Source organism: Salminus brasiliensis, chromosome 12 (genome assembly GCF_030463535.1).
Source record: "Salminus brasiliensis chromosome 12, fSalBra1.hap2, whole genome shotgun sequence".
Taxonomy (NCBI): Eukaryota; Metazoa; Chordata; class Actinopteri; order Characiformes; family Bryconidae; genus Salminus; species Salminus brasiliensis.
In genome coordinates this window covers 28651879-28677647 of record NC_132889.1, presented here as the reverse complement: position 1 = coordinate 28677647, position 25769 = coordinate 28651879, and the positions used below count along the sequence as shown (strand labels likewise).

The 25769-nt window shown below is 41.2% G+C and overlaps 2 protein-coding genes across 2 annotated transcripts in view; one reads left to right on the top strand and one right to left on the bottom strand.

Moving 5' to 3' along the window:
- The window catches only part of sgf29 (SAGA complex associated factor 29), a 103588-nt gene that overhangs the window by 40257 nt on the left and 37562 nt on the right, over nucleotides 1-25769 (bottom strand). The window lies entirely within an intron of this gene.
- The window catches only part of doc2a (double C2-like domains, alpha), a 42191-nt gene that overhangs the window by 8116 nt on the left and 8306 nt on the right, over nucleotides 1-25769 (top strand). The window contains 8 exon segments of the mRNA XM_072694306.1: nucleotides 489-811; nucleotides 3975-4054; nucleotides 5334-5408; nucleotides 5570-5679; nucleotides 6622-6748; nucleotides 9083-9142; nucleotides 24599-24783; nucleotides 25625-25706. Coding sequence (XP_072550407.1) covers nucleotides 489-811; nucleotides 3975-4054; nucleotides 5334-5408; nucleotides 5570-5679; nucleotides 6622-6748; nucleotides 9083-9142; nucleotides 24599-24783; nucleotides 25625-25706 — 1042 coding nt within the window.

Here is a 25769-nt window from a genome sequence, read left to right as displayed (position 1 = left end):
GAATGCATTTATTAGAAGGGGTGTTTATGCTCCCCTGGGTTCCATCTGCTGATGCCGAAACAGCATGACCAGAGATCTTGGTCCAGATACTTGGACCAGAGTGTCAGCAATTGAACATACAATTAAGGTATAGTTTAGGTTCAGGTTTAAAAACAGTGACCCTGAGAAGGACGCTAAAGTGCTACATCTGCTTAGATTTCAGCCCTTAAAACCTTAACAGTTTCTGGCTTAGAGGGCTGCTACCTTTCTGCAGTTTGGTTTGCTACCTTTCGTCAGTTTGGTATATGGTTTTCAACTTTCTCAGACTGATCATGTCCAGTAGAAATTCCTCATTTAGTTTAAACCTAGCTGTTTAGCCCATGCCGCACACACATTCAAGCTGTAGTTTCAGATCCCAGGTGGTTCACATATGCGTAAAATGTGACACGTTGACACAATGTCTCCCAGTTTCCCCCACATTACTTACTGTGTGTCTTTCCCCTTTTCAGCTCTATGACGGTGCGTAAAGGAAAGAAACTCACCATCTCCATCCAGGAACACATGGCCATAGACGTCTGCCCAGGCCCAATCCGACCTATCAGACAAATCTCTGCTTACTTCCCCCGCCTCTCCCCGACTGGCGAGCCCCTCTCCCCAAATCCTGCTGCCTCTCCATTGGCTCTGAGCCCTGGAGGCGGGGCCTCTGGAGTGGGGAGCAGCATGCTCCTCTCCCCTCTCAAGGCAGGGGCAAGGGGAGGGGGCGGGACTCTGTCTGCCGCAAGTAGCGTGGACACTTCAGTGGACATCCACAGCTCCGACAGTGACGACTGCAGTAAGTCTATCCCTTATACTATGATCAGCTATTATGTCACCTCAGTTATAAACTTAAAGGGGAGGCATATGCAAATGTTTACCCTACTGTCAACCTACTGCTTTGTGAATTTCTATGTCTACCCAAAGGAAGTTGCTTGATAAACTTAAGAAAGTCCTATGATACCTGTTTTCAAGAGGTGTGTCATCATCCAGTACACTAATACCAGTAAATCACAATATATCAAGCTGGCAAATAGTGTAATATTGGTAAATATGACATAAATATAGCTTTGTGTATATGTATTGACATTTGAAGATGCCATAGGATGCATTTAGTGAGTATTTCAAGTTGTTATTTGATGAATATGCAGTCCCCAGACTTGGAGTAAAAATGCTCAGATGCTGTTTTACGAGCCTGTTTACAACCAGGTTATTTTGCCTCAGAATGAAAGATGCTGACACTTTTTTATGGTGGACTGGTGAAAAGAATGAGCTTCGCACTGATTGGCTGATTTGGTGTGATGACAGATTGAAGTCATGTAGCAAAGTGTAGCATTGCATAGCATAGCTTTGTTTTTAGCATTACAACAAGTCTTTTAGCCCAGCAGTCATTTAGCACCTGCTTCCCCAGCTTCCCTCAGCTTTTGCCTCCTCCTGTTTTGCAAACAGTAGAACAGGCAAGGCTACGGATGATGGAGAGAAGAGAAGGCCAGTCATCTAGCACCCAGTTTAACCTAGCATGCTTTGTTGATTTGTATTATATCACTTCACCATCTTTGACTTGGGCTAGCAGGGCGTCTGCTAGTGGGCTGAGAGAATTTTGAATAATTGTAAATTTTAAGCTTCTTCTTCATTTCAGTCTGATTGCTTTTTTGAGGCATGATCAGCCCACCAGAACTGAGCTCATTTGCATAAATTGCCAACTATCTGGCCAAGAAATCTGTTTGCAACTGTAAAACATGAATAGACATGCATTAAAAAGTTCTGAAAAAGGAGAAGATATCTAAATGGTTTGTGATGGACGCAGGTTTCATATCTCTTGGATGCCCCCAGCTGCTGAATAAATCTGTTCAATTCCACCAGCAACACACCTGATTCAACTTAGTAAAGCACCTCATAACCAAACCAAATTTTGTTAACCAGGTAACTACAAATAATACAGAGCTTCCTTAAGGGGAGGTGTGGAAATAGTTAAGCAAACACAGCAACACACAGGGTTTATTAATTATTATTTTTAAGTATAAGTATTATTATATATTATTATTAATTGTTGTGATATGTTTATGTTTGGGGAAAAAATTCTGCCCAGATTAATAGCTTTTTAAATAGCATTTTCATTTGTACAGAACTGTACCTCAGTCAAAAAGGCCCAGTGCTAAAACAGCAGAGAGGTAAGAATAAAGTCACATAAAACTGAATAATAAGTGTTTTTGGAATGAGAACTACATAAATGTTGTAAGAGGACTTCAGGGAAAAAATACAATAAAGCAAAATGTAGATTATGACCCCTTTAACACGGTGAAATGTCTCCACTTGTACAGAATCTCTGACTCTTTGAGTAATGAGGTAAATAACCGTGGAACACTGCTTAAGATGTAGTTTGTATTATTATGTGGAAAGCCTGCCTGTATTTGGAGCATCGTGAATGTAATGGCAGCAAGCATGAAATGTTGTGTGGTGAAATGAGGTGAAGTCTTCCCAGAGGGTTGGAATTTGCTCTCTTTTCTGGAGTGACATATTGAATCAGGCTTCCTCGTAGTGGCAAAGTGAGTTCAGCTGTTAATATTCTCCTCCAAGAATGCTGAAATGGTGGTGGGTCACACACACATGACATTAAGCAGGCAAATGCCTTCCCAGAATCTTTTCCAGTTCTGGATATATGAAGGTTTAACACTCCAATACAGTTTAATATTGCTTTAGATCCAGGGCACACTACGGAAAGGAAATGCATGCTGTTGGGATCTGTGGGTGGTTATGTTGGATGAATCAGATCAGCTATATAACTGAGATTTATTTTGACATGCAAGCATAATTTTAGACCTGAATCTGTTGGATCTATTAGTCACACGATTTTGAGATCACAACCATGAAGATGTTTGCATATGATCATCCCTTCAACCTACAACCTACCCCTTCTGCTACTTTGCTTAAGTTGCACCCATTGCCGACACAAATGCACACCATAGAATAGGACTTACTTAAGTAGATAAACATGAGGGGTATAAAGCCCCCCAGTATTTAACTCTGGAGCAGATGATCTGTGTTTTCTGGAATGATGAGGCTCCATCCAATAGTTTTGGGATGAGCTGGGAGTTGAGGATGAGGTGGGGTGGTGATCATCCAACATCCTGACCTCAGAAATACTCTTGTCGCTAAATGCAGTCAAATTCTTACACCAATGCTCCAAAAGCTAAATGAAAGCTGTCCCTGGGCAATAGAGGCAGTTACTCCAACAAAAGCAGGAAAAAACTCTTACTTTACTTTTTTAATACCCTTAGTTTCAGAAGAAAGGGAACGAGCAGGTGTCTCAATACTTTTGTCCATATACTGTACCCTAGAATGCATATAAGGTAGTTTCTGTTGTATAAATAATAAGTGTGTGACTTTGGTTAAGGGGGAAAAATGTCCAAATGCAGTTTTATCAGCTGTTATTTTGCCTAATATTACAACACTCCCATTGTATTTTTATGCTCTCGTAAAAAAAGTTACTCTGAAGGATCACAGGAGCCACGTAGCACTGCATAATATAATATATTGAAGCATAGCAGAGCTGAGATTTATTTTGACACAGGTATAATTCCCACATTTTTTTATATACTCGTTAGCTTGTTTACATTAGCATATTGGCCCTAATGTGATTTATACCAAGCTCAGCTTAATGATATCCATGATAATCATCATACAGTTAGTGCTGCAGATACAGTGATTAAAGTGCAGGTTTGAACATATTTATAATGTCTTACTCTGGGCACATCCTTTAAGAACACTTGACTGATTCTCAGTTCTTATTTTAGCCCAGAGGGGCCCAAAAAGTTAGCTTGGCATGGTATAAAAAATCTCATATCACTGCAAAGAGCAGCAGATGTTATGAAGCAAAGAACGGATTTGTCCACAGTTTAATCTATTTGTATAGCCCTGATGTCTGTGCTAATACTGTCATTCTCATTCTCATTCTGGTGCAGCGGCTTTAGGGACATTAGAGTTTGAGCTCCGGTATGAGAGAGCAACCAGCTCGCTTCACTGCACCATCATTAGAGCTAAGGTAAGTAGTGCTTGATAGCTGTTTTCCTCTCCAAAGATTAAGCCGTTAGACTGCAAAACATTTTCACTGCAGACCTACGACGGAGGCGTGGGACACTGTTGTGGTTTTCCTCTAATGATCCATTCCAATTTTAACATTTGCTTTGTCCTTTTTATCTTTTTCTCTCAATTTGGTACTGCCAGTTAACCCACCCGTTCTTAACAAGCACTAGCAATGCTCCTGATACTAGGAGGGTAAGGCATATGTCTCCTCCGATATATGCAGAGCCAGCCACCGCCTCTTTTTTCAAACTGCCACCAACTGCCACTAATGTGGCATCGTCAGATAGCTTAGAGGAAAATCGCAGGGTCCCCAGCACCACCTGTCCTGGCCAACATTGCTTTAGGAATGATGGGAGAGAGCTCCAGCTACCGACCTAGAGAGGGCACTTGTGCCTGGAGAGAGCCATGTGTGCTCTCTCAGATTCTGTCCGCTGATGGCAAAGCGGCATGGCTCAGGATTTGAACTTACAATCCCCCAGGCCATAGTGGCAGAGCATTAGACAACTTTTTAAGGAGCACTCTTGGTAATTTGTATGAGTAGCTAACATGAGTCATTTCAGAAGTCTCTCCAAAAACATGCTGAGGATTGTGTTGCTCATTTCAGCCCCACATATTGATAAAACCCTTGATTCATGAAAAATATTGTAGAAGCAGTGTTGAAGTTTTTATGAACAGAAATACAAGAATCTATCGGCACGTTCTGGAGAAGACTTTTAAATGATTTATTGTTAATTATTACCCCATTTTCTACCCAATGTGGAAGACCAATTACTCAATCCCCATTACTGTGAACTCCTCCCATTACTAACAATGCCCCAAACACTAGGAGGGTGAAGTCATCTCTGGCTAGCCCAGCTCCCCAGCTCTGATACAACATCTAACAGTCCTGAACAACAGCACACTAGGGGTGATGTCAGGAGGAAGTACCATCAACCCTTCTCTCAGACTCTGGTAGTTTTGGGATGAGTTAGGGATGAAGTCAGGTGGTGATCATCCAACACTCAGACACTCTTGTTGCTGAATGCAATCAAATTCTCACACCAATGCTGCAAAATCTAGTAGAAAGCCTTCCTTGGACAGTAAAGACAGTTACTCCAACAAAAGCAGGATAAACTCTTTTTAATATAGTGTACCTGTTTATACACTTGATGCCAACATATCATCATTTTTATGTTTGTTTTTTAATAAACATGCTTATGAGAAACTATAAGTCCCTCTGTCTTGCTGTCTTGCTTTAGGGCCTGAAGCCCATGGACTTTAACGGCCTGGCGGACCCATACGTTAAGCTCCATCTTCTGCCAGGAGCATCTAAAGTGGGTGAATTTTAACCATAAGCACTGACATTCACACATCCCGTTCATTATTCATTACATTTACCTCACATCTTCTCCACACCTACCATGTTTTTTTTTCCAGATTGCCTCGCTGACATAGCAAGTTAGCATGTTTAAGAATGAGCCTCTTCTCTCATCAGGCTAATAAGCTGAAAACCAAAACGGTGCGGAATTCTCTGAATCCGGTCTGGAACGAGACGCTAACGTACATCGGAATCACAGAAGAAGACATGCACAGGAAGACCCTGAGGTAATGTATGTTTGTGTGTGAGTGTGTGTGGGGGTGCGTTCATAAGTCTTCAAAAGCTTAAGCTAAAAATGTCTCGGGAACTGTCTTTCCAGCTATGAATATCTGCAAGCTGACAGCCCACACAGCCCTCCCTGGGTACAGGTTTATGGCAATATTTCTGCCTTTGTGTGTGTGTGTGTGAGTGAGAGAGAAACCGAGTACGGAATGCTACTGTGCATGTTTGTGTGAGTGTGTGTAGGCTTAAATGTGTGTGTGTGCCACTTAAACCTCAGAAACGATTGCCTTTCTGAAGTTGTGTGCTCGTGTCCACGTCTTGATAATTCACCATGGATTCATCCTGAATATTCCCACAGCCGCTTTGAACGGCCTTCCTTTAGACTGGCTCCCTCATGAGCAGCAGGAACGGACGGCCTCCACACTCACGTTCATCATACTATTTTAAACAGAATATTACCTGTGTGTCCAAACCGTAAATGAACCGTATCCCCTGGCAACTGAGGCCTAGGACCACTGCTTTCCCACCATTTTTCCTTTCTTCTTAAGAGAAGGGTAAAGCCAGGGGAGAGTAGAAAGTCATTTAGCCGTTTATCTCTGAGCATGAGCGCAGACCTGTGTGGCCCTTTGATCACGAGGCAGGAGCGCTGGATTAAAAAAATGGATTGTCAGCACTGCAAATATCATTCTAATCCCATTCATAAATATACATATCTGGCAGAAGCAATTCCGTCAGGTTTGCAGAGTCCAAAGTCCAAATTGGCGACCCCTTCGTTTGTGGAAATCTCAAGCACTTTTCCCAGCTTTTGCTGACTTTTTCATCACCATATGCAACACCACCCTTCCCCCCCAACTCTCCCCCCCCCCACACTCTAATTCGTTCTTCTCTATACTCTCTCTATATCTCTCACCCCTCTGTGCCTCCCTCTCTTGCTCTCTTGTTCTCAGGTTATCGGTGTGTGACGAGGACAAGCTGACTCATAATGAGTTTATTGGCGAGTCAAGGGTGGCTCTGAGGCGTGTGAAACCAGACCAGACGAAGCGCTTCTACACCTGCTTGGAGCATCCGCCGCCTGTAAGGAACACACACACACACAAACACATACCCACACATACCAACACATTCCCACACATTCACACATATACACGTGCATGTATATTGTATTGCTCATATAATGAAAAACAATTATCTGCTTTTTAAACATTTTAAATAGTTGAATGGAGTGTATGAAGGTGGAACACACCTGTTCATACATGGAAAGCAAGCTGCAGTGTTTTAGCATAGACTGCTTTGTGAATGGCACATAACACAGGCCAGTCATCAGAACCGAGGTCATTTACATTGAATTCAGGCAATTCAGGCATATCATTCGGTACCATTGCCACAGGAGAAGAAAAGCAAGCACCTAACCATGCAGTCTGCCTTAACAAACATTTGTGAAGGAATTAATCGTTCTAAAGAACTCACTGAATTTCAGCGTGGTACTGTAATAGGGATGCCACTGATGCCACAGCGAAAGGCAATTCCTTACCTCTTAGATATTTCACAATCAACGTATTATTATTAAAAAAGTTTAGGAACCTCAGCAACTCAGCAAGATCAGCACAAAAACTAAAAACGGCTTTTTTTTTTACTCAAGCTTCAGGGCATTAAGTCACACATACACTCACTGGCCACTTTATTAGCTACACCTAAATTGGTAAAGTGGAGATGTGTATGTGTTAAAACAGCCATCCATAGGTTGCTGGTTCAAATCCAGCTCGAAGGACAGGTTCTAGTGGGGCAACTCTGGCTTAAAGGTTTTACTTTTGTCTACATAATGTATGTTAGATTAGCACAAATTAATTTAATAACTTACAATAAACATGCATATAAAAATTGTGTTGCTGTAACATATTTCATGCAACAATATAAACATAATAAAAACATTAATATAGAAAATAAACAGTAAGGACTGGTTAAATAGGTGAGTAGTTGGATCATGTGTGTTGATGGCAAGGAAGACACCATAGTGTGTAGGGCAGTGGGGGTAAAACCCAACTTCAGGGTATCATCAATTCTTGGGGTAATAGCAGTACCACTTAATGACCAAGAGAGTTGATTAGATCGTGGAAAACTAATGATCTCAGTCTTTTCCAGCACCCTAAGTGAGAAAGACCATCACTAATTATGTTGAGCTTTAGTTCACCCATTCTTCAGGACTCAGAACCCCCACAGGACCACTGCTGAGCAAGTATTTGGGTGATCAAACATTCTCAGCATTGCAGTAACACCAACAAGGTATGGTGGTCCTCTTTGTAGATGTGGAGTACTTCATAAGTGGACAGTCTGTGGCCACAGGACTGGATATTCTGTACCACAGTGCTGTGAATACTCCACTATCCAAATAATAACCACTCAGTGGTGGTCCTGTGATGGGTCCTGACCATTGGTAAACAAAGTAAAGCAAACTGATGGACCACAGTCTGTGACTGAATATATTCAGAGTGCAACTATATGGTAATTTGACCTGATAAAATGGACAATAAGTGTAGAACAAGATTAGGTGTAATTAGGTGTCCCATATGTGTTTATGTAAGAATCTGTATAAATAATATCCCATATATATGTGCTTATATGCAAAATGAATGTCTACATGCATTTTAAGTAACATGTGTAATAATACACTCCATATGTATTATATGAAGGTACCTATGTGTAATAATGTGCCCAAATGCATGATATGTAGGTACTAATATGAAATAATAACCTGTTCCATATGTATTATATAAAGGTACTTATGATAATAATATTAATATTCATAATAATCTGTACTGTATGTAGTATATGTAAGTACACATATGTAAAAATCTGTCCCGTATGTATTATATGTAGGTACATATATGTAATAATAAGGTGCACATGTTTTATTCATAGGGACTTATGTGTAATTAAAATTTTCCCCATATGTATTATATGTAGGTACTTATATGTAATAATGTGTCATATAGGTATTATATGTAGGTACATATGTGTAATAATGTGTCCTATATGTATTATATGTAGGTACTTATGTGTAATAATGTGTCCCATATGTATTATATGTAGGTACTTATGTGTAGTAATGTGTCCCATATGTAATATATGCAGTTCATTGTCACTGCCACGCAAAAAAACTTCATATCTTCAAAATGACAACTTTACGAGAGAAAAAAATATCCTTCTTAAGCTGTCTGAGATGGTGGAAGTCAATGTAAAAAGATTCATTCATCTTAGAAATCAGGACATACAGACACACACACTGAGGGACACACACATATACACACAAAACCCATGCATGAACAGTCACTTTGAGACCGCTCCTGTAAGGAGTGAGATAAACATTTCAAGGAGCTGCAATAACTTTATCTCTCACTCTTTTTCTCTCAGCTTCCCTCCCCAACAGCTATGGGAGCAGCAATGCGAGGAATCTCCTGTTACCTTAGAGAGGTACTCTATTCCACTTTCTCACACACTCACTCTCTCTCTCTCTCTCTCTCTCTCTCTGTCTCTTTCTCTCTCCACCTCACTGACTGTGTCATTAAATCCATCTGTTCCCAGACCTGGAGACAATTTAGACAGCACTGACATTTCGGAGCTCTACATATGGGACTTAAATACTTCAAAGTGATAATTGCCTGCTGTTTAATGCATTTATCATCATTCGTCTGTGTTTTCACTGGGATCTAAATGAATTAGAACTCTGCAAAGAACAGTGTGCACACTGTAATAACTGTAGGGACGAAGAAAATACACTTCTCATCATCGTATTCATCCCAAGAGTGTCACTAACAGAACTATCTTGATGAAAAGATGCCGAGACAGGCCACAGGACATTGGCAAGATGGGGAGGCTGATTGAAAGAGGGACCAGCAAGAGAAAATGAAAATAAAGGGCAGGACCTAGGCTAGAACCTTGAGGCACACCTGATGAAGAACAGTGAATTGCAATATGCGCAAGAGAGAGAGGGAGAAGGGGAGATCTAATATAACATCATTTCCTTTCTTTCGCCCGCTCTTTAACTCTAATGAAATGATAAAAGCCGCTGATAAGACCAACCCCCCCATGACCCTCTTCAAAGCTCCTGAAATTTCAGAGCAGAGGAACAGAATGAAAAACAGCATCAAAGACCACAGAGGGATCAGAGGGCAAAACGGGGAAAAGGGGAGGAAAAATAAGGGTTATTCTCTCAGACAAACAAAGAGAGAGAGAGAGGTAAGGGAGAAAGAGAAAGTGGAGGAGAGGCTGTAGGGTTAGGGATGGATGAAGGCAGTGTTGGATGAGTGACAGGAAGAAGGGAAAAGGCAAGATCGGTTGTGAGACTCTTCTGCAAAAGTGGGACGATGGCTAAAAAAAAAAGAGACTTGTGAGTACGAAACCGTGACGGACGACTCACTCACAAGAGGAGGAAAAACGGAAGTGACAGGAACACTGTTACATCGCTTTGAGGGAGAAAAAACGTGGGAGAGACACAGAGAGAGAGGGACAGAGACAGACAGACAAAGAGAGAAGCGGGGGGGAGATAGAGAGAAAGAGAGAGAGAGAGAGAGAGAGAGAGAGAGAGAGACTGCAGTAGAGAAGGTGTAAGGTGGAGATAAAGTTGGCAGAGTTGAATGATTAGAGGGACAGAGTCAGAGACATGGTGGGTGGAAGGTGTCAGCAGGCACAGTAAAGACGAAAGAGGAAAAGAAACATTGGGGATGTGATGTTTATTCAGAAAATGAAGAAGAATCAGTAAGACAGGGACACAACCACTGCTTTTTGCTAAATAATTTTAAATATATTTAAGAAAGATGAATGTTTCTCCTATAAGCAATCAAGAAATCTACAAATAAAACTAACACAGCTCATTCAAATAGCTCGACATGACTAATAGAACAAGTGCTTTCTCTCATTTCAACACAAAATCCCACTTTTAATGTCGACTGCAGGTCACCCTTTCGCTGTTATGACCTGCTGCAAACGCAGCTCTTCTGAGGAATCTTAGAATGGGGCAGCGGCCTTCAGTTCACTAATATTCCTGGGTTTGTGTGCTGCAACCACCTTCTTCAAAGATTTGGACTGTGATGACCACTCCACCAGAATCTTCCAGGACTTCTTCTGAAACTAAGCCTTGGTGGACTCTGAGGTATGCTTGGGATCACTGTCCTGTTGGAAGGTCCAATGACATCCAAGCCTCAGCTTCCTCACAGAAAGCTTGATATGTTTTCTCCTTGGATTTCCTGATACTTCATTAAATCCATCATGCCCTGCACCAGCAATCCTGAAACAGCAGTATCAGGATTTGCAAAGGACTATGCAATCTGCATGGGAACTCTACTGGTCAAACACAGGGGCACACATAGCGCTGGAGTTGGTTGCCCACCGCTCCGTGTGTGTGTGTGCTCACTGCTCCTAGTTCACTAGTGTGTGTATGTTCATTACCACAGATGGGTAAAATAGGAAGGACACATTTCTCTGTACATAGTACAGTGACAAATACGTGCACCTTTACCTTACACACAGACAAGAAAGAGCAAGGAAGACAGAAGCCAAGATCCACAGTAATAATCACTGGTATTAATGTTTTTTTGACAGAACTTTTTCCCCTTGCCTTTCGGACTTGTATTGAATGTGGACGAGATTGGTCTCTGACCACCCCTGAATATGGTTTGAATGATAAGTGCAATCCGAACAATGATCCGAACACCAAAAACGCAGGTTAATGCCAAAGGTAAACAGAGGTCCGAGAGACGGAATGCGTTTACACTGCTATATCATGTGACACAAATGCGTCTCAGACCACCTCCTATAGTGGTGTGAGTGATCGGATTTGTACCTTGTTTAAATGGGCATTGGGTGTGTCTACAGTTACACTGTGGCTACATAATGTGGCTTGGCCTTATCCAGATTATAATCCCGATATTTAGAACGCATGAGGTGACCAGGTGTAAGCAGGGTCAACGTTAGCAATCTGAGTGAAAACCCAGACAGCCCTTTGGGTATAAGCATACATGGCTGAGTGCCAGATGATAGATGAAATTGCTGTGTGTCAGTAGAGAAAATTCGATTGACAAAAGCAGCGCTAATGAACAGAAGTAGTTTATTCTGTTTTTTAGTTGCAGTGCCAACTTCACCGTGAGGTAGAACTTAATTATGATAGGCCTGTCTGCCAAATGGCCCTCACTCTAATTACGCACTTTCAGATGAACCGCAGAAAATAGGATTATTAGGCATGTTTTGAAGCTACAGTGTTATTGTATGCGAAATAGCTAGTGCTGATAGACCTGGGTCGCGTCAACACGGCTGAGCAGCGACGGTACTTATTTAAAAACTCTTGATTTGGTTTCTGGCATACACACCAAATCTGATGGAGACTGATGACTGATCCTGTGCCATCTGTCTGCTAATCACATAAATCTGAATATGAAAGATCTCTTGCACTGTGTATGTGCACGGTTGTGTGTGCGTGTGTGTGTGTGTGTCTCCTCAACACCTGTTTACCTACTCGTTACACCTCCTCATTATCATTAGGGATTCGGGGGGGTCATTAGTCAATCAGGAGTAAATACATCGACAGAAAAGTCAAAACGATCTCGACACACTTAATGAGACGTGAGACATTTAATGAGACATTTAGTAATGTACGTGATGTGCTGCATCACCAGCTTAAGAATGGCAATATTCCAGCGACACCGTGAGCTAAAGTTTAATTATCATGGGCCTGCTAAATGACTGACACTCTGTGTAATTACACACTTCCAGGTGAACGGCTGCGATGGTTAGAATTGGATTATTGGACGTATTCTGGAGGTGTTCACTCAGTTGCGTTATTGAGCGTAGTGTACTACGGCCATTTCCTTTCACAATTCAGCCTCCGAGCTCTGGGAACTACCGTTCTGGCACTTGATGCTGTGTGTGCCTGTGTGTGTGTGTGTGTAATTTGTTCGTTTGTGTGGTAGGTGTTGGCCGCCTGTCTCTCATTAGTTTGTCTGCTATTTGTGTCTGTCTCCACTCTGTAACATTAATGAAGCCTCACGCTGCTCAACAGACATGTCTGGCGTACACCACTTCCTTAACACCCACACACACCCACATACACCCACAGGTTTGTGTTCAAACTTTGTCAAGATGTAAAGCCATATAATTGCCCCATATACACTATATAGACAAAAGTATTGAGACACCTGCTTATTCATTGTTCTTCAGTGTGATACCAGTAGGTTCCAGCCACACAGTCATCTACTACAGCTTTCGATGGTCTCGATATGACCAGTTAATTTAATTTACCGTAGTGATTGCAGAATGCTCACTGGAGTACTGTGATGTGCTGAGAAACTGAGCAGTAATCAGCGTTGTTGAGTGTTGGCACATGCCCAGAATCGAATAAGATAGCTTAACTAGATTGCAAGTTTCTGTTTGAGGACAGATTAAAATGTTATCATTATGTTTTCATATGTAATAATAAAAATAGATGGTATACTGTTGATTTATGACTGATACTTTGGTGGTGGTGATTTTTGAAGACTATAATAATAATAATAATAATAATAATAATAATAATTTTAGGTTATATATTATTTCATGTTATATTTTATAAATATATATGTATGATACAAACATTATTTACAGTATTATTACAGTATATATCCTGTATAATGAATGATAGTGAATGAACAGTCATCTTAAAATGACGAAAACATAAAATCTTAATCTGGTCTCGGCCTTGTCTCGGTCTCTGCCACTCCCAGTCTCTGTCTTGACTTGAATTTGGCTTCTAAAGGTCATGCTCTGGACTCAATGTGTCCTGATGTTGGTCTTCATTTAGACTTATTTGCTCATTTTTGACCAAAAAGGCTGGTTCATACTTAGTGTGGATGCAGAGGCAGCAAGGCATGCACTTTGTAGCGCTGGTCAGCACTGCATGTTCAAACCTCTTGCGCCACCGTCTCAGGCGATCACATAGGACCAGAAGTAAAAATCCTTCCCAGGATTTTGTTCCAACAGTCTGGACAGCTCTAGTTAGATCAAACTAGCAGCAAAGCTGTGGATACATTTTTACTTTGCACCTGAATTTGCCATCTCTTTGCTTATGAACAAATTGGATAAACTGCAAGAACAACAAAACTATTTTTATGCGTACAGGAATGCATTGATTTTTAGCCTTTGCTGAGACTTGGCTTGATAGTCTGATGATAAGGACTTAGACATTAATGGGTTTTGGTGCCCCTGTACAAACAGTTAATAGTGTAAAACAAGGAAAAACAGCCATTGGCTGCATAGAATCGTCAATCGTCAATTTCAACAATAGGTATTTTGGGACCAAAATATATGCCAAAATATAATCAAAAAAGGTTCTGTGGCATAAAAGGACATCTATTATGTTTCATGTACAATCCATGTGACCTTGTCTGGTAAAGGACTTGAGCCTTGGCCTCAGAGCCTTAAGATGTAGACCACATATTTACTAGTTTTAGATGTAAATGAACATGGCTTGTAACTAAGCTGGTGGCTGACACGGTAGCAGTGCGTACGGTGCAATGGTGATGCTGGGAGCGGTAGTGATGCTAAAGTCGCAATAGCAATGTTGGGCGAGGAGGTCAGTTAATGCAGTATGCCCTGCTAACGCCAGGCTAGCGATGCTGGGCACAGTACTAATGCAAATACCGGTAAAGTGGCGCAAAGGCCGCAATAGCACTGCTCACGCCATGGTTGCAATGCTAATGTTGCGGTAGAAATGCTTGGGTGGGGTAGCAATGCTGGCCAAGGCAGCAAGGTAGCAATGTTGAGTCGACATGCTATCGCTGCAAAACTTTACAATGATATTTCAAGCAAGGAGACACAACCTCGTCTTACCCAAGATTACATCTCCGCTCTGCAGCACATAGACTTGTTAGCTTTGTGGCTAAATGTAGTCCTCAGACCGCCGGCTTCTAGTCGTCAAAGCTCCGTCAGTCAGCCAGTCAGTAACCTTTAGGATGCTAAAATAGTGGTGAGGAAACAATGTAGTGACTCTGTTATTGAAATGTTGCTGAAATCTCTAAGATAATTCCACTTACCAAACAAATTTCCCAAGCAGCTTTTCATTCTAGTTTACATTCATCCCAAAGCAAATGCAAATTTAGCAATTGACTGAATTCCTATGACTCTAAATACGCCTAAGCTTGAAGGTATTTCCCCAGATGCCCCAAAATCTGTCTTGGATAATTTCAGTTATTGTAAGTTGTAAAGGGTTTAAGGAAGTATTACCAGTATGTCACACGCCCCAACAGGCATGATGAGCTGTTAAAGAACTACTTTACATCTGTCCAGGATACCTTTCAGATAAAAGGCTGATCTGTTTAAGGAAAAGTTAACTTTTCACTTTTGGAGTAAAGAAAGAAACGGGACCCTAGGTACCTTCTATTGTGCTTTTATTGAGCTTTTATTGAGTTTTCTTTCATCTTCCTGTTTGACTGGTCTTATTCACTCCGCTTAAAGATAAAGAGCAGCTGCAGCAGATTGTGAATCTTTTTTTGTTGAAGTTCGGTGCCGTTCCCTGGCCACACACTGTGATCACCAGACTGTGAGGAAAGCTAGGGACATGTTGCATGACCCCATGCATGTTTCACATTGGGCCCTTTGAGTGGCTGCCGTCTGGCTGACTTCTTCGCAGCTGTCACTGTCAAACAGTTTGTAGGAGAGCCACTTTTATCCCAGTTGCTCCAACTGCTCTTTTAGACTAAACTGGTGCTGGTTTAGTGCCATGGGTCTGTGGAAATTAGCAGCAGTGGACTCCACACTGGGTGGCAACAGCTGTAAAGGAGTGTTCTTATGTGATCCTTTATTACTTTAAATATTTATGTCATTCATATCATGACATTCGGGACCATTTTCTTAGTCTCATTATTGTCTTTCTCCAAACTTTCTACATAGTGAGGGATTCTGGAGTACAGGCCAGTGAGTAATAGAGTGAATGGCAGATGGATGAAGATACTGAGTAAGCTGTGTGTTTAGACCTGACACCTATAATTAAAACTAATGAGTCCCTATTTGACTAAATGACTCAAGAGAAGGGGGCAGGGGGACAGCTAGTGAGAAAGAGAGACAAAGAAAGACAAAGAGCAAGAGAGACAAAGAGAGAGACAAGGAGATGTGTTTGAATGTATTTCTCCAATTTAACACATTTGTCTTCTCTGTCTCTCTCTCTCTCTTTCACTTTCTCTCACATTGTGGCTTTGTCTCTCTCTCTCTGGCTCTCTCGCTCTCTCTCTCTGGCTCTCTCTCACTGTTTGTCACTCTCTGTGTCTTTGTCCCTCTCTCTCTATTACTTTCTCTCATGCTGTGGCTTTGTCTCTCTCTCTCTCTCTCTCCCTCTCTCTCTCTCTCTCTCTCTCTCTCTCTCTCTCTCTCTCAGTTTCCAACTGTCTGTCTCTCTATCACTGTTACTTTGTCTCTGTCTCTCACTCTTTCACTGTTTGTCTTGTCTCTTTGTTTCTCAGTTTGTTTCTCTTTCTCTCTCACTTTGTCTCTTTTTGTCTCGCTATCTGTCTCTCTCTTTTTCTTACCATCTGTCTCTTACCGTCACTTTGTCTCTTTCTCTCACAATATGTCTCTTTCTCACTCTCTTTGTCTATATCTGTCATCGTCTGTCTGTCTCTCTTTCACTCTCTCGCTCAGTGTCTGTCTCTGTCTTTCACTGTCTGTGTCTCTGGCTGTTTGTCTCTCTGTGCATGCATCAGGAGTGACAGATGTGTGGAGGGAGCGAGAGGCAGAGATGACAAGACAGGAACAGTGTGAGAAAGACAGTTGCAGGATAAAGCGCTGTCATCCCTTGCCTTTAACTCTCCTCAGAAAGGTTTTAGCTGAACAGTGGTACCGCTGTGCTTCTTCAAAAAACATCTAGTGCTGAAACCATTTCAAAAGGAAAATGACAGCGTCGTATGAGCCTAAGAAGAAACCCCCTGCCATCATGGATCAGCTTCACGTCCCCCATTACTCTCTGGGTGCCTTGCTATCAGACCTGGGGCTAATTAAGAAGAAAGAGGGCGTTTTTAACTCTGTGTACAGATGGGTTTCTGAATATTTCACATACATAATTGCTCTCAAACGTTTGGAGTCACACTTGAGCATTCTGGCCCATAATTAATGTGCATTTAAAGAGGGCTTGGGTGAGCCGTAATGGTGTGTGTGAGTGTGTGTATATTGAGTGTGTGTTAGTGTGGTAAACTGCTACAGAGGCCTGATGTTTTTAAGACTCTGACCCAAGGTCATGTCCACATTCAAATCAGTATGTCATCCAGTCTAATTATGCTGGAAAGCAGTGTGATTGAGAACAGTGGAGGGGGTAATAACTGATGGAGTTAATCATCGTCAGGCTAAATAGAAATGTTCACAGGAAAGAGGACAGGGGGACTGATTGGGAAACGCTTTAGGCTCTGTTTCTCTGGGTCAAGTGAAGCATAATAATAGAATTAAAAACACCCAAAAACATAAAGTATGGTCTGTTGACATCAACTGTTCAAATTTCCAGTTCATATTTTTTAGAAACTACATGTTGATCAATGGATATAGTCAGGAATGGACATTTCACTGGTAGAACCTCACTTGGCTTTTGTTTTCATTTTTTTTTTTTCCAAAATAGAGTACTACTACTACCCCACATGCCTGTCCTTTTCCCCCTTGCCATACACTGTTAAAAAATCTTCCAGGACCTTTTGAAGGCATTCTATTTGGAAACTGTGGAGTAACCTCCGCTTTAAGAAACTGTATAGACAAGGTTATTAGGGGAACAAATTCATAACCTCTTGAACCCTAGGTTTATTATTCAGTTAATAATCATTATGCAGAATTTACTGTGAACAGTTTGATTTAGCATATCATGTAGAGTCCCACAGGGCTCCATTTTAACTATGTTAGCTGGACAGCCCTGTTTTGTTGAAGCCAGATTTGTGTTTGAGGTTTGCAGTTTATCACTTTCATGTGACAAACTCTCATTATTAAACTATATCTTTTTATTACAGACCTAATATTTAATAAATCTTTGATTTACTTTGATTAAATAAACCACAGAAATCCCCACATATAAAACAGCAATATAGCCTCAGTCCATTATTGTATTTTTCCTAACCAGAGGGAAAAAATCCATGAAGAGTAGAAACATTAACAGCAACGTAGAAAAGAATGGCTTAAAATCATTCAAAGACATTCTGGTGGGACGTGGCAGAGAGAAGCTGAACATATGGCAAGAACAGTAATGTTCTGAGTATAAACATCTCTAGAAAGTCTCATAAGACCCATGAATGTGATTTGCTATTTGGGAAAAAAGCACAGTTATTATTGTTGAAATATGTGCCAATAAAATCCCACCAGGTGAAGAATTGCCAGTGGGACAATGGCTGCTACTGTTTACAGATTCTCTTGTATTGTTATTTTGTGTATATTTGTGTTTCACTACCACGATCACTCACCTTTACGCCCGTGTTAAGGTGATGTGACAAACTGATTTGATTCGAAAGGATTTACAGTCACAATACTGATAAAATTGGTGACCATCATTATTCAAAAGGTATATTAGCTGTGGGTATACCACTGCACTACTAGCATGCTATTCAACATAACCAAGGACATTCAACAAAAACCTTTATACTGTGGAAATGACAGTGAATTAAAAAGCACTATACATGGTGGCAGAAAGGAAGCTTATGAATGACATTTTTGATGGTTACAGCTTGCAAAGATAAGTAGGAATTGTAGAGGCCCTTGCTTTAAATGACTTCAGCACATCTGCACATGGGTGGAATGTGGGCTTTCAGGTGGGTTCCAGGTGGGCATGGACTGGATGACTGGGTTTGGACATGGCTTGTTACTGACACCTAGTTGGGCCTTACAGCTCACCCTAATCTCACATGGATCACATCTAGGCCCCTTTGCAGTGTACAGCCCAGATGGTGGGCATCCATACATGGGGCTAACATGGAACCAATGGACAAAACTTTCTGGTTCCCAGTTGTTTTCACACTGCAATGGTTTGAGCTTGTTCCACTCTTCCTCCAGTCACAGTCCAGCCAGCATGCCCATGTGGGGCTCACATGGGGGCATGGGCTAGGAGTGGATTCGTACATGCGTTATTACTGAGACCCAGTTGGGTCCCATCATTACAGCCCACCTGCAATGTGCAGCCCAGATGGGGCTCATATTTAACCCCTCCTGTCCATACAGACCCCACATGGGCATGTTATCTGCAAGTCCACAGTCCGGTAACTGTAGTGGGTTTCTTAACCATAACGTCGTAACCAAGGAGCTGCTTTATCTGTTGCACAGAGTGACAAGGAGCAGTATCTTACATAAAAAGTTGGGCTGATGGAGAGATATTCGCAGGGAAGGAATTGCTTGTTGCCAAAGGAGGTTCTTATAAACACTAGCATTAAACTTGCCAAGTAGCTGTATAAGAGGCCTGACTTTTACTGCAGACTTCTTCACACGCTTTAAGTTTTTTTTTTTGTATGGTGTCTTTGCTCAGTTCGACACAGAACATAATGTTTCCCACCTGATCCATCTAAATTAAACTTGCTCTCATCACTAAAGTGAACTTTGGACCAGTTCTCCTCCATCCACGCAACATGCTCCTCAGCAAAGGTCAGTCTAGCCTTTTGATTCTCTCTGCTGATGAGAGGTTTGGTTTCTATAAAGTGGGCTTTCAGTCCAATTTCTCTCTGAGGTTTAATGCTGAGACAGAATCTTGCCCCAGGTTCCCACTGAGAGTCTCTGTGTCATCCTGTTCTCTTGTGCATTTGTCTTATGTGGACAACCAGCGCTCTTTGGAGACTTGAAAAAACTACTGTGGTTTTAAAGCTTTAAGGTAACAGAATGTATTTATTAGAAGGGATGTCCATAAACATATAGTGGTATGTAGTGTTTTAAAATAAATGCTTTTTCTGCTATAAAGTCCAATCAGACTAAAATTAGCCTCTTTCACACATGGATTACAGCTCTGTTGACTAGTACAAACATTGGCACTTAACACTCAAGAATCCTTTGGCTGATGTTCTGTTCTCAAGGATCATGGTGGCTTAAGCAAAACAAGGACAATGGTTGAATTTTTCTTCTCCAACACAGTTTCACAAGTTCCCAAGATCCACAGCCTGCTCTATCACTGAGTGGATGAGTGGTATGGCATCTTGCACTGTCTTGGTGACACACCAAGGCCATTTTGGGAAAGATTACTTGAAGTATCTGAGTAATTCAGTAATTCAGGATATTTATAGGCTATACTGTTGACATTATTCTGTGTAATTCTGTTTTTTGATAATTCATCTGCATTAAAGAACATACATAAACCACTACGCTGACCAGACCTTCTGAAGACATTCTTCTTTCTCTCTCTCTCTCTGGCATTTAATTCTGTACTTAATTTCGCTAACGTTATTCTCCGAATATGGTCAATTATCCTGTGAAATCTAGCCCAATGCCCTTGGACAATGTTGTCCAATAACATTGCACTCAACATTCAATCCACATCCAGCGCAGAGGGTTTTCCATGCATGGGTATTAAGATAAGATCATAGTTTACTAAGTAAAGCAAAATTTTGTCACATTTTTAAGTCACTCTTGTCAGATCCTGAGAGGCATTCATCTAGCTTTTGCCAGGCTGAATATCAATTATTAAGCGGAATATTCCTCCAGAATTTAATGTTTTATTCTCTATGGCCTCATTCGTGACTTCTTTGAATATATTAATTTAAAATTAGATTTGAGTGCTAATGCCCTTCGTTCCATTTGTGGACTTGTGCATCCTCATTCCTGTCTGTCCTTATTAGTGGCGTTCTGGAAGACTGACATTACCAAATATTTTGTTTTTCTGCAGGAACTCGTAGAGGGTAAGCATTAGTAAAACTGCTGCGACTTTAGGATATCCCCTTTCCTTTCCAGCAAATCCAAACCGTGAGGTTGTTAGTACAGAAAGGCTTAGTGTCTGATCCGTACAGCTTTGTGTCATGAAGAAAATTCACTTGTGGTGTGAGGAGGAGTGCTGCAATCCTTTGAAAGGGACTTGGGACATTGGATGTAGTGCACCAGCCTTAGAATTTTGAAAAATGAAGGTGCCAAAAAGAGTTTTTCGGAGTGATGCCATGGAGGAGTCATATTTGGTTCCCTAAAATCTGTCAGTGGATTTTTGTTTAAAGGAGCTTGTTTTGTGAATAGGATACACTTTATAGACAAAAGTTTTGGGACATCTGCTCATTTATTGTTTTTTTCTGAAGTCAAGGGTCTCTTTTGCCCAGGGAAAACTTTCTACTGGATTTATTAACAGCGTTAATAAGGTTTGATGATCACTACCCCGCCTCACCCGAAACTCCCCAACTTATCCCAAAAGTACTGGATCCTTTCAATGGACACAGTTCCAATGCTCCAGAGCTCAAAACTGGGTGGCTCTATACCCTTAAACCCACACCTGGCATTAGCCATGGTACCAGTGGGCTTATATTTGTCTGTTCCAAAGAGTCCATATTTGTTTGTTTGTACATCTGTGAAAGGACTAGACAAGCTACATGTGTGCAATTGTGCATCTGTGTCAGAAATGAGTGCAACTTTAGTAGTGGTGGTGGAGGTGTCCACAAACATTTGGATATATAGGAACGATGGGGGTTCTTTAACACGGTAAAACAATAGATGGTTCTCGCATTCCCATAACAGCATATCAGAAAATGCAACAGATTATTTAAACCAAGTGAACATCCCAAACCTGTGCAATACCCCAGACAACCCCTTTATTGTACTATTTGCATTCATCTGTGCTTGAAACTTTCAGCTGTTCATCTTTAGGGGAACAGAATTTTTAATATGTGCTTTTAACAATAGCTTTGGAAAGAAGTCATTCCCAAATCCCACTCGTTATACCAAGACACTCTGCTGACTCTTTCAACTCAGAGTTGGAAAAAATGTGCACAAAGAATTAAAGCAGCACTATGGAGAATTTGTATGTCTTGCTCCTGGGCTCCTCCTACAGTCAGGATGTGTACTTCATACTTTCAGACACTAATGCCACTGAAGGATACCTTTTTTTTGGGAGATGCAGAAAGTGAAAAAAGCATGTGGACTGAGGCAGATATTACACAAATGTGGCTTTTTGGTTTCTCCAAAGTTACATACTGCAGTTAGCAGCAGAATGATCATGGAGTAGCAATGATAGAAATGCTATTTGTCCGATTATACACCAAAATGCTAAAGTCAGTTGAGCATTAACATGATTTTGAAGCTGTTATTTTAAGGTACAAATGCTATGTAATGTTGCTTTAACAGGCAAAAACTATGTTTATATTGACAAAAATTGTAAAATAACAGTGCAAATCAAAAATGTGTCCCCAAACCTTGCTGCTTTTCATGAAAGATCATCTGCTTGGTTGGAAGGATAGAATACAAGAATTAACAACACAAATTAATAGCCTGTCTGAACACAGTGTGAAAGGTCTGAGTGAGACCGGGCCTATAAGACAAAAATAAAACAATTTGCAAAAAAAAAAAAAAGAAATGTCCCTGGCAAATTATTTGAAATTGTTATGGGAACAACATTAATTTAATTAACTTTAATGTCATTCCTTAATTTGCTCCGTAGGAGTCCTTGCTGGGTCAGGATTTTTTTTTTATTAATTATTCTTGGGCACCTGCTCTGTCAGTACTGATGCTGATGATTAATTGGGCTGGCGCTCTCTCAGCTTCACCATGTCTCGCCACTCTGATATTGTTGTGATGATATATAAAAAAAAATCAAGCTTCAAGAGTTATTATTCTAAACATTTCATTAGGTACAGCTACCATATCGAGACAGTGTGTAGGCTTGCAGTCAGTGGCTGTAGCACATCTGCTGATGCATAATTTATCAGACACCTTCTAACCCAGCGGTGGCAAACTCATTTGAGTTGAATCCAGTGTCAGAGGGGCCGGACTGATTTGTATTGAAAGTCCTGACTCTGTGTCCACTTCTTTTAAAAGGAGGCAAATGAAGTTCTTGGCCTGCGCATAGATAAATATCATTAGTACATTTTGGCTGAAGTGGATCAGCAGCTGACGGACTGACAAATGACAACTTTCTCTGACTTTCATCTCTGACTGATGAAGGCAACTGGGCTTCTGACTGACGAGGTAACACTGGGTAATATAGCATGTCTCTGGAAACTGGTTTAGTCTTATAAATTTATTCATTCATTCATTTGATAGAAAGTTTAGGCCCCATCCACACATTTTTATCTGCGTTTGTCCTGTGCATGTGTCCTGTCCTCATGAATACATTGTTTGTGGTCACTAAAAACAGAGCTTTTTTCAAAAATGTTCTCCAAGGTGGAGATTTTTGTAAGCTTCAGTGTTGTTGTGTGGAAACTGTGTTTAATGAAAATGCTGACATCACAACACATGCCTGTTTCTGGCTGAATCTCAAATACCTCCTTACTCCCTATATAATGAACTACACAAGTCATAAAGCTAGTGTCTACATGCAGATAGCCCTAGATTTTAGACTACAGCATATGAGTAAGTGCTGTTGTTCCAAATATATAATGCTCTATTCAGATTTACAAACTGTACTTACGTAGTACTTACATAGTACACTACATAGGGAGTAGTGTCTAATTTGGGATTAAACCTTTGTGTTTTCTGTCTTCCTCTTGGTGTTTTGATATCTCTCTTTATGAGGTACTGTTGCCCCATACAGGGCCAGCATGCTCATGCAAGCGTTTTTGGAAATATTTTCCAAAATGGAGATAGGATTTTAAAAAAACCACAAAACATCCAGAGCCTGGCATTAGGCATTAGGAACAGCAAAAAGAACCTTGTGTAATTTTTACAGCATATTTACTTATTTATTAATCATATTATTTAAGTTATTACATTATTACAAAGAGTACATTATAAAAAAACTAAGCACCTGCATTTAAACAATTTTATTATAACATTATTTGCCTTTAAGAAGAGAGAGACAGAGGTGGGACGTGAGTAAGTGGGAAAGAATAAGAGAGAGAGAGTTTGGGCACCTTTGGTCAACATTTCTACTGAACAGTTAAATGAGTACAAGCTGAACTGATCTCCAAAAGGCATAATGTTAAAGATTTGAGCACCCTGAGAGATTTGAGCTCTCAAATAACTTTTACCAAGGTCTCAGACTTTAATTAGCTTTTTGGGGCTATAGGGAGAAGACTACAGGAAAAGAGCAAAGCGTTTTCAGGTTGCTATTTCCTCAGTTCGTAACATAATTAAGAAATGAAAGGAAACTTTCAGAGAGAACTGCTCATAAGATTGCTTTAAAAAGCGCTAATCAAATCCCCTGTTTGCTTGCAAAAGACTTTCGGAGAGATTCGAGCAGAATCTGGAGCGGTGGTTTCACTGTGCAGCAATATCTGCAAAATTCAGTGTCAGATGTTTGAAGGCATTGGTTGAAGGCTGTATTTTTATTTATTTATTTATTTATTTATTGGTAATATTTTTTAATTTTTAATGACTTTTCATGAAAAGAACACACTTCCGGCTGTTAAGTAGGGGGTGGATTGACCATGCTTTGGGCCTGTGTTGCAGCCAGTGGCACTGGGAACATTTTACTGGTAAAGGGAAGAAACAAACATCACACTGTCTGTAAAAACGCTGAAAATGATAACAGGATGGCTTCTACAGCAGCAGGATAAATATCCCTAAAGCTGAAAGGCCACACTTCCATGCTTCATTTCTAAGCCATTGCGGTGGTGTGGAGAAGGAAAATGACAGAAATTGTGTCGCAGTTTCAGAGCAGCTCCTGCAGAATTCACAGCAAGTATTTGGCAATAAGCTTCAAGATTAATAACTGAATAATAATAAGCCTCCAGTTTAGGAGGTTAATCTGCCGTTTCAGCTCGTCTTACCTCCCCAATATCCATGTTTTCTATCCCCACCATTTCCCACTTATCTCTTCCTCTGTTTTCACAGTGGGAGAATGAACAGTTGCACAGTTTGGAGGAGAGGGGTCGCCTGCTGCTCTCGCTGCAGTTCCTGCCCCCGCCCGAAGAGGGGGGCGGCGAAGGCCGGCGGGGGGGTCTGTGGGTTGGAGTGCAGCGCTGCGCTCACCTGGCTGCCATGGACGTCAATGGCTTCTCTGACCCCTACGTCAAAACGTGAGCGGGCAGGACTTCTTTGTCTCTGATACGGCGCGGTGCAGGCAGGGCTTTGGTGTGGGTGGATGATTTAATCCTTATTGCACATTTTTAAGGGGATTGAAGATCAAGACAGCAGGAAAATGTTTTGGGTTGGGGGTCTTTAACCACACGGGATTAAAAGTTGCCAAAGTGTATAAAAGAAGGGAGAGTGGAAGATGGGGGAAATGTGATAAATGATGTTTCAGGGGAGAGAGAACAGGCAGGGCAAGATGATGGGAGTAACAGCGGTGAATGTTTATGCTGAAGTGGAATGTAAATGGATGGTCCGTCCCATCCCCCACAGGTTTAATCTCTTTACTTCTCACCCACCATCATGTGTTAAAATAAATATTCCATCCTCAGGCAAAATGGCAAGAGAATCGACAGGGCCCCCACCCACACACATGTCTATGTCTCTCTCTCTCCACTCTCTCTCTTTCTCTTTTCTCTCTTGCTCACACACACACAAACTACACAGTAAGACTTTTGGCTTTGATCGTGAGAGGGAGTGTGAGTGTTTGTGTGTTTGTGTTTGTGTATGTGTGTGTGTATGTGTGTGTGTATGTGTGTTTGGGGGGATGGGAGTGAGAGTTAACAGCAGTACATAAAGCAAATCAAAATTTTATGGAAGCCAGTGGGATGCGGGCAGAAAAGCAAATAGCTGTGTGTTTTAATCGATGTGTGTGTGTGTGTCAGGTGGTACAGTGCCTCTGTTTTTCTCTCCAGCCATGTGTGTGTGTGTGTATGTGTGCGTGTGTGAAGCCTCCCACCCTCTATATTATTTTTCTCTGTCCTAACACCCCACTTTATGCCCCTCCAGATACCTGAAGCCAGACGTTCAGAAGAAATCGAAACATAAAACGGCGGTGATTAAAAAGACCCTGAACCCAGAATTCAACGAGGTATGAACCTTCTGATGAACCGAGCCACTGTATGACACACCCAGTGCAAAATATATGTGTGTG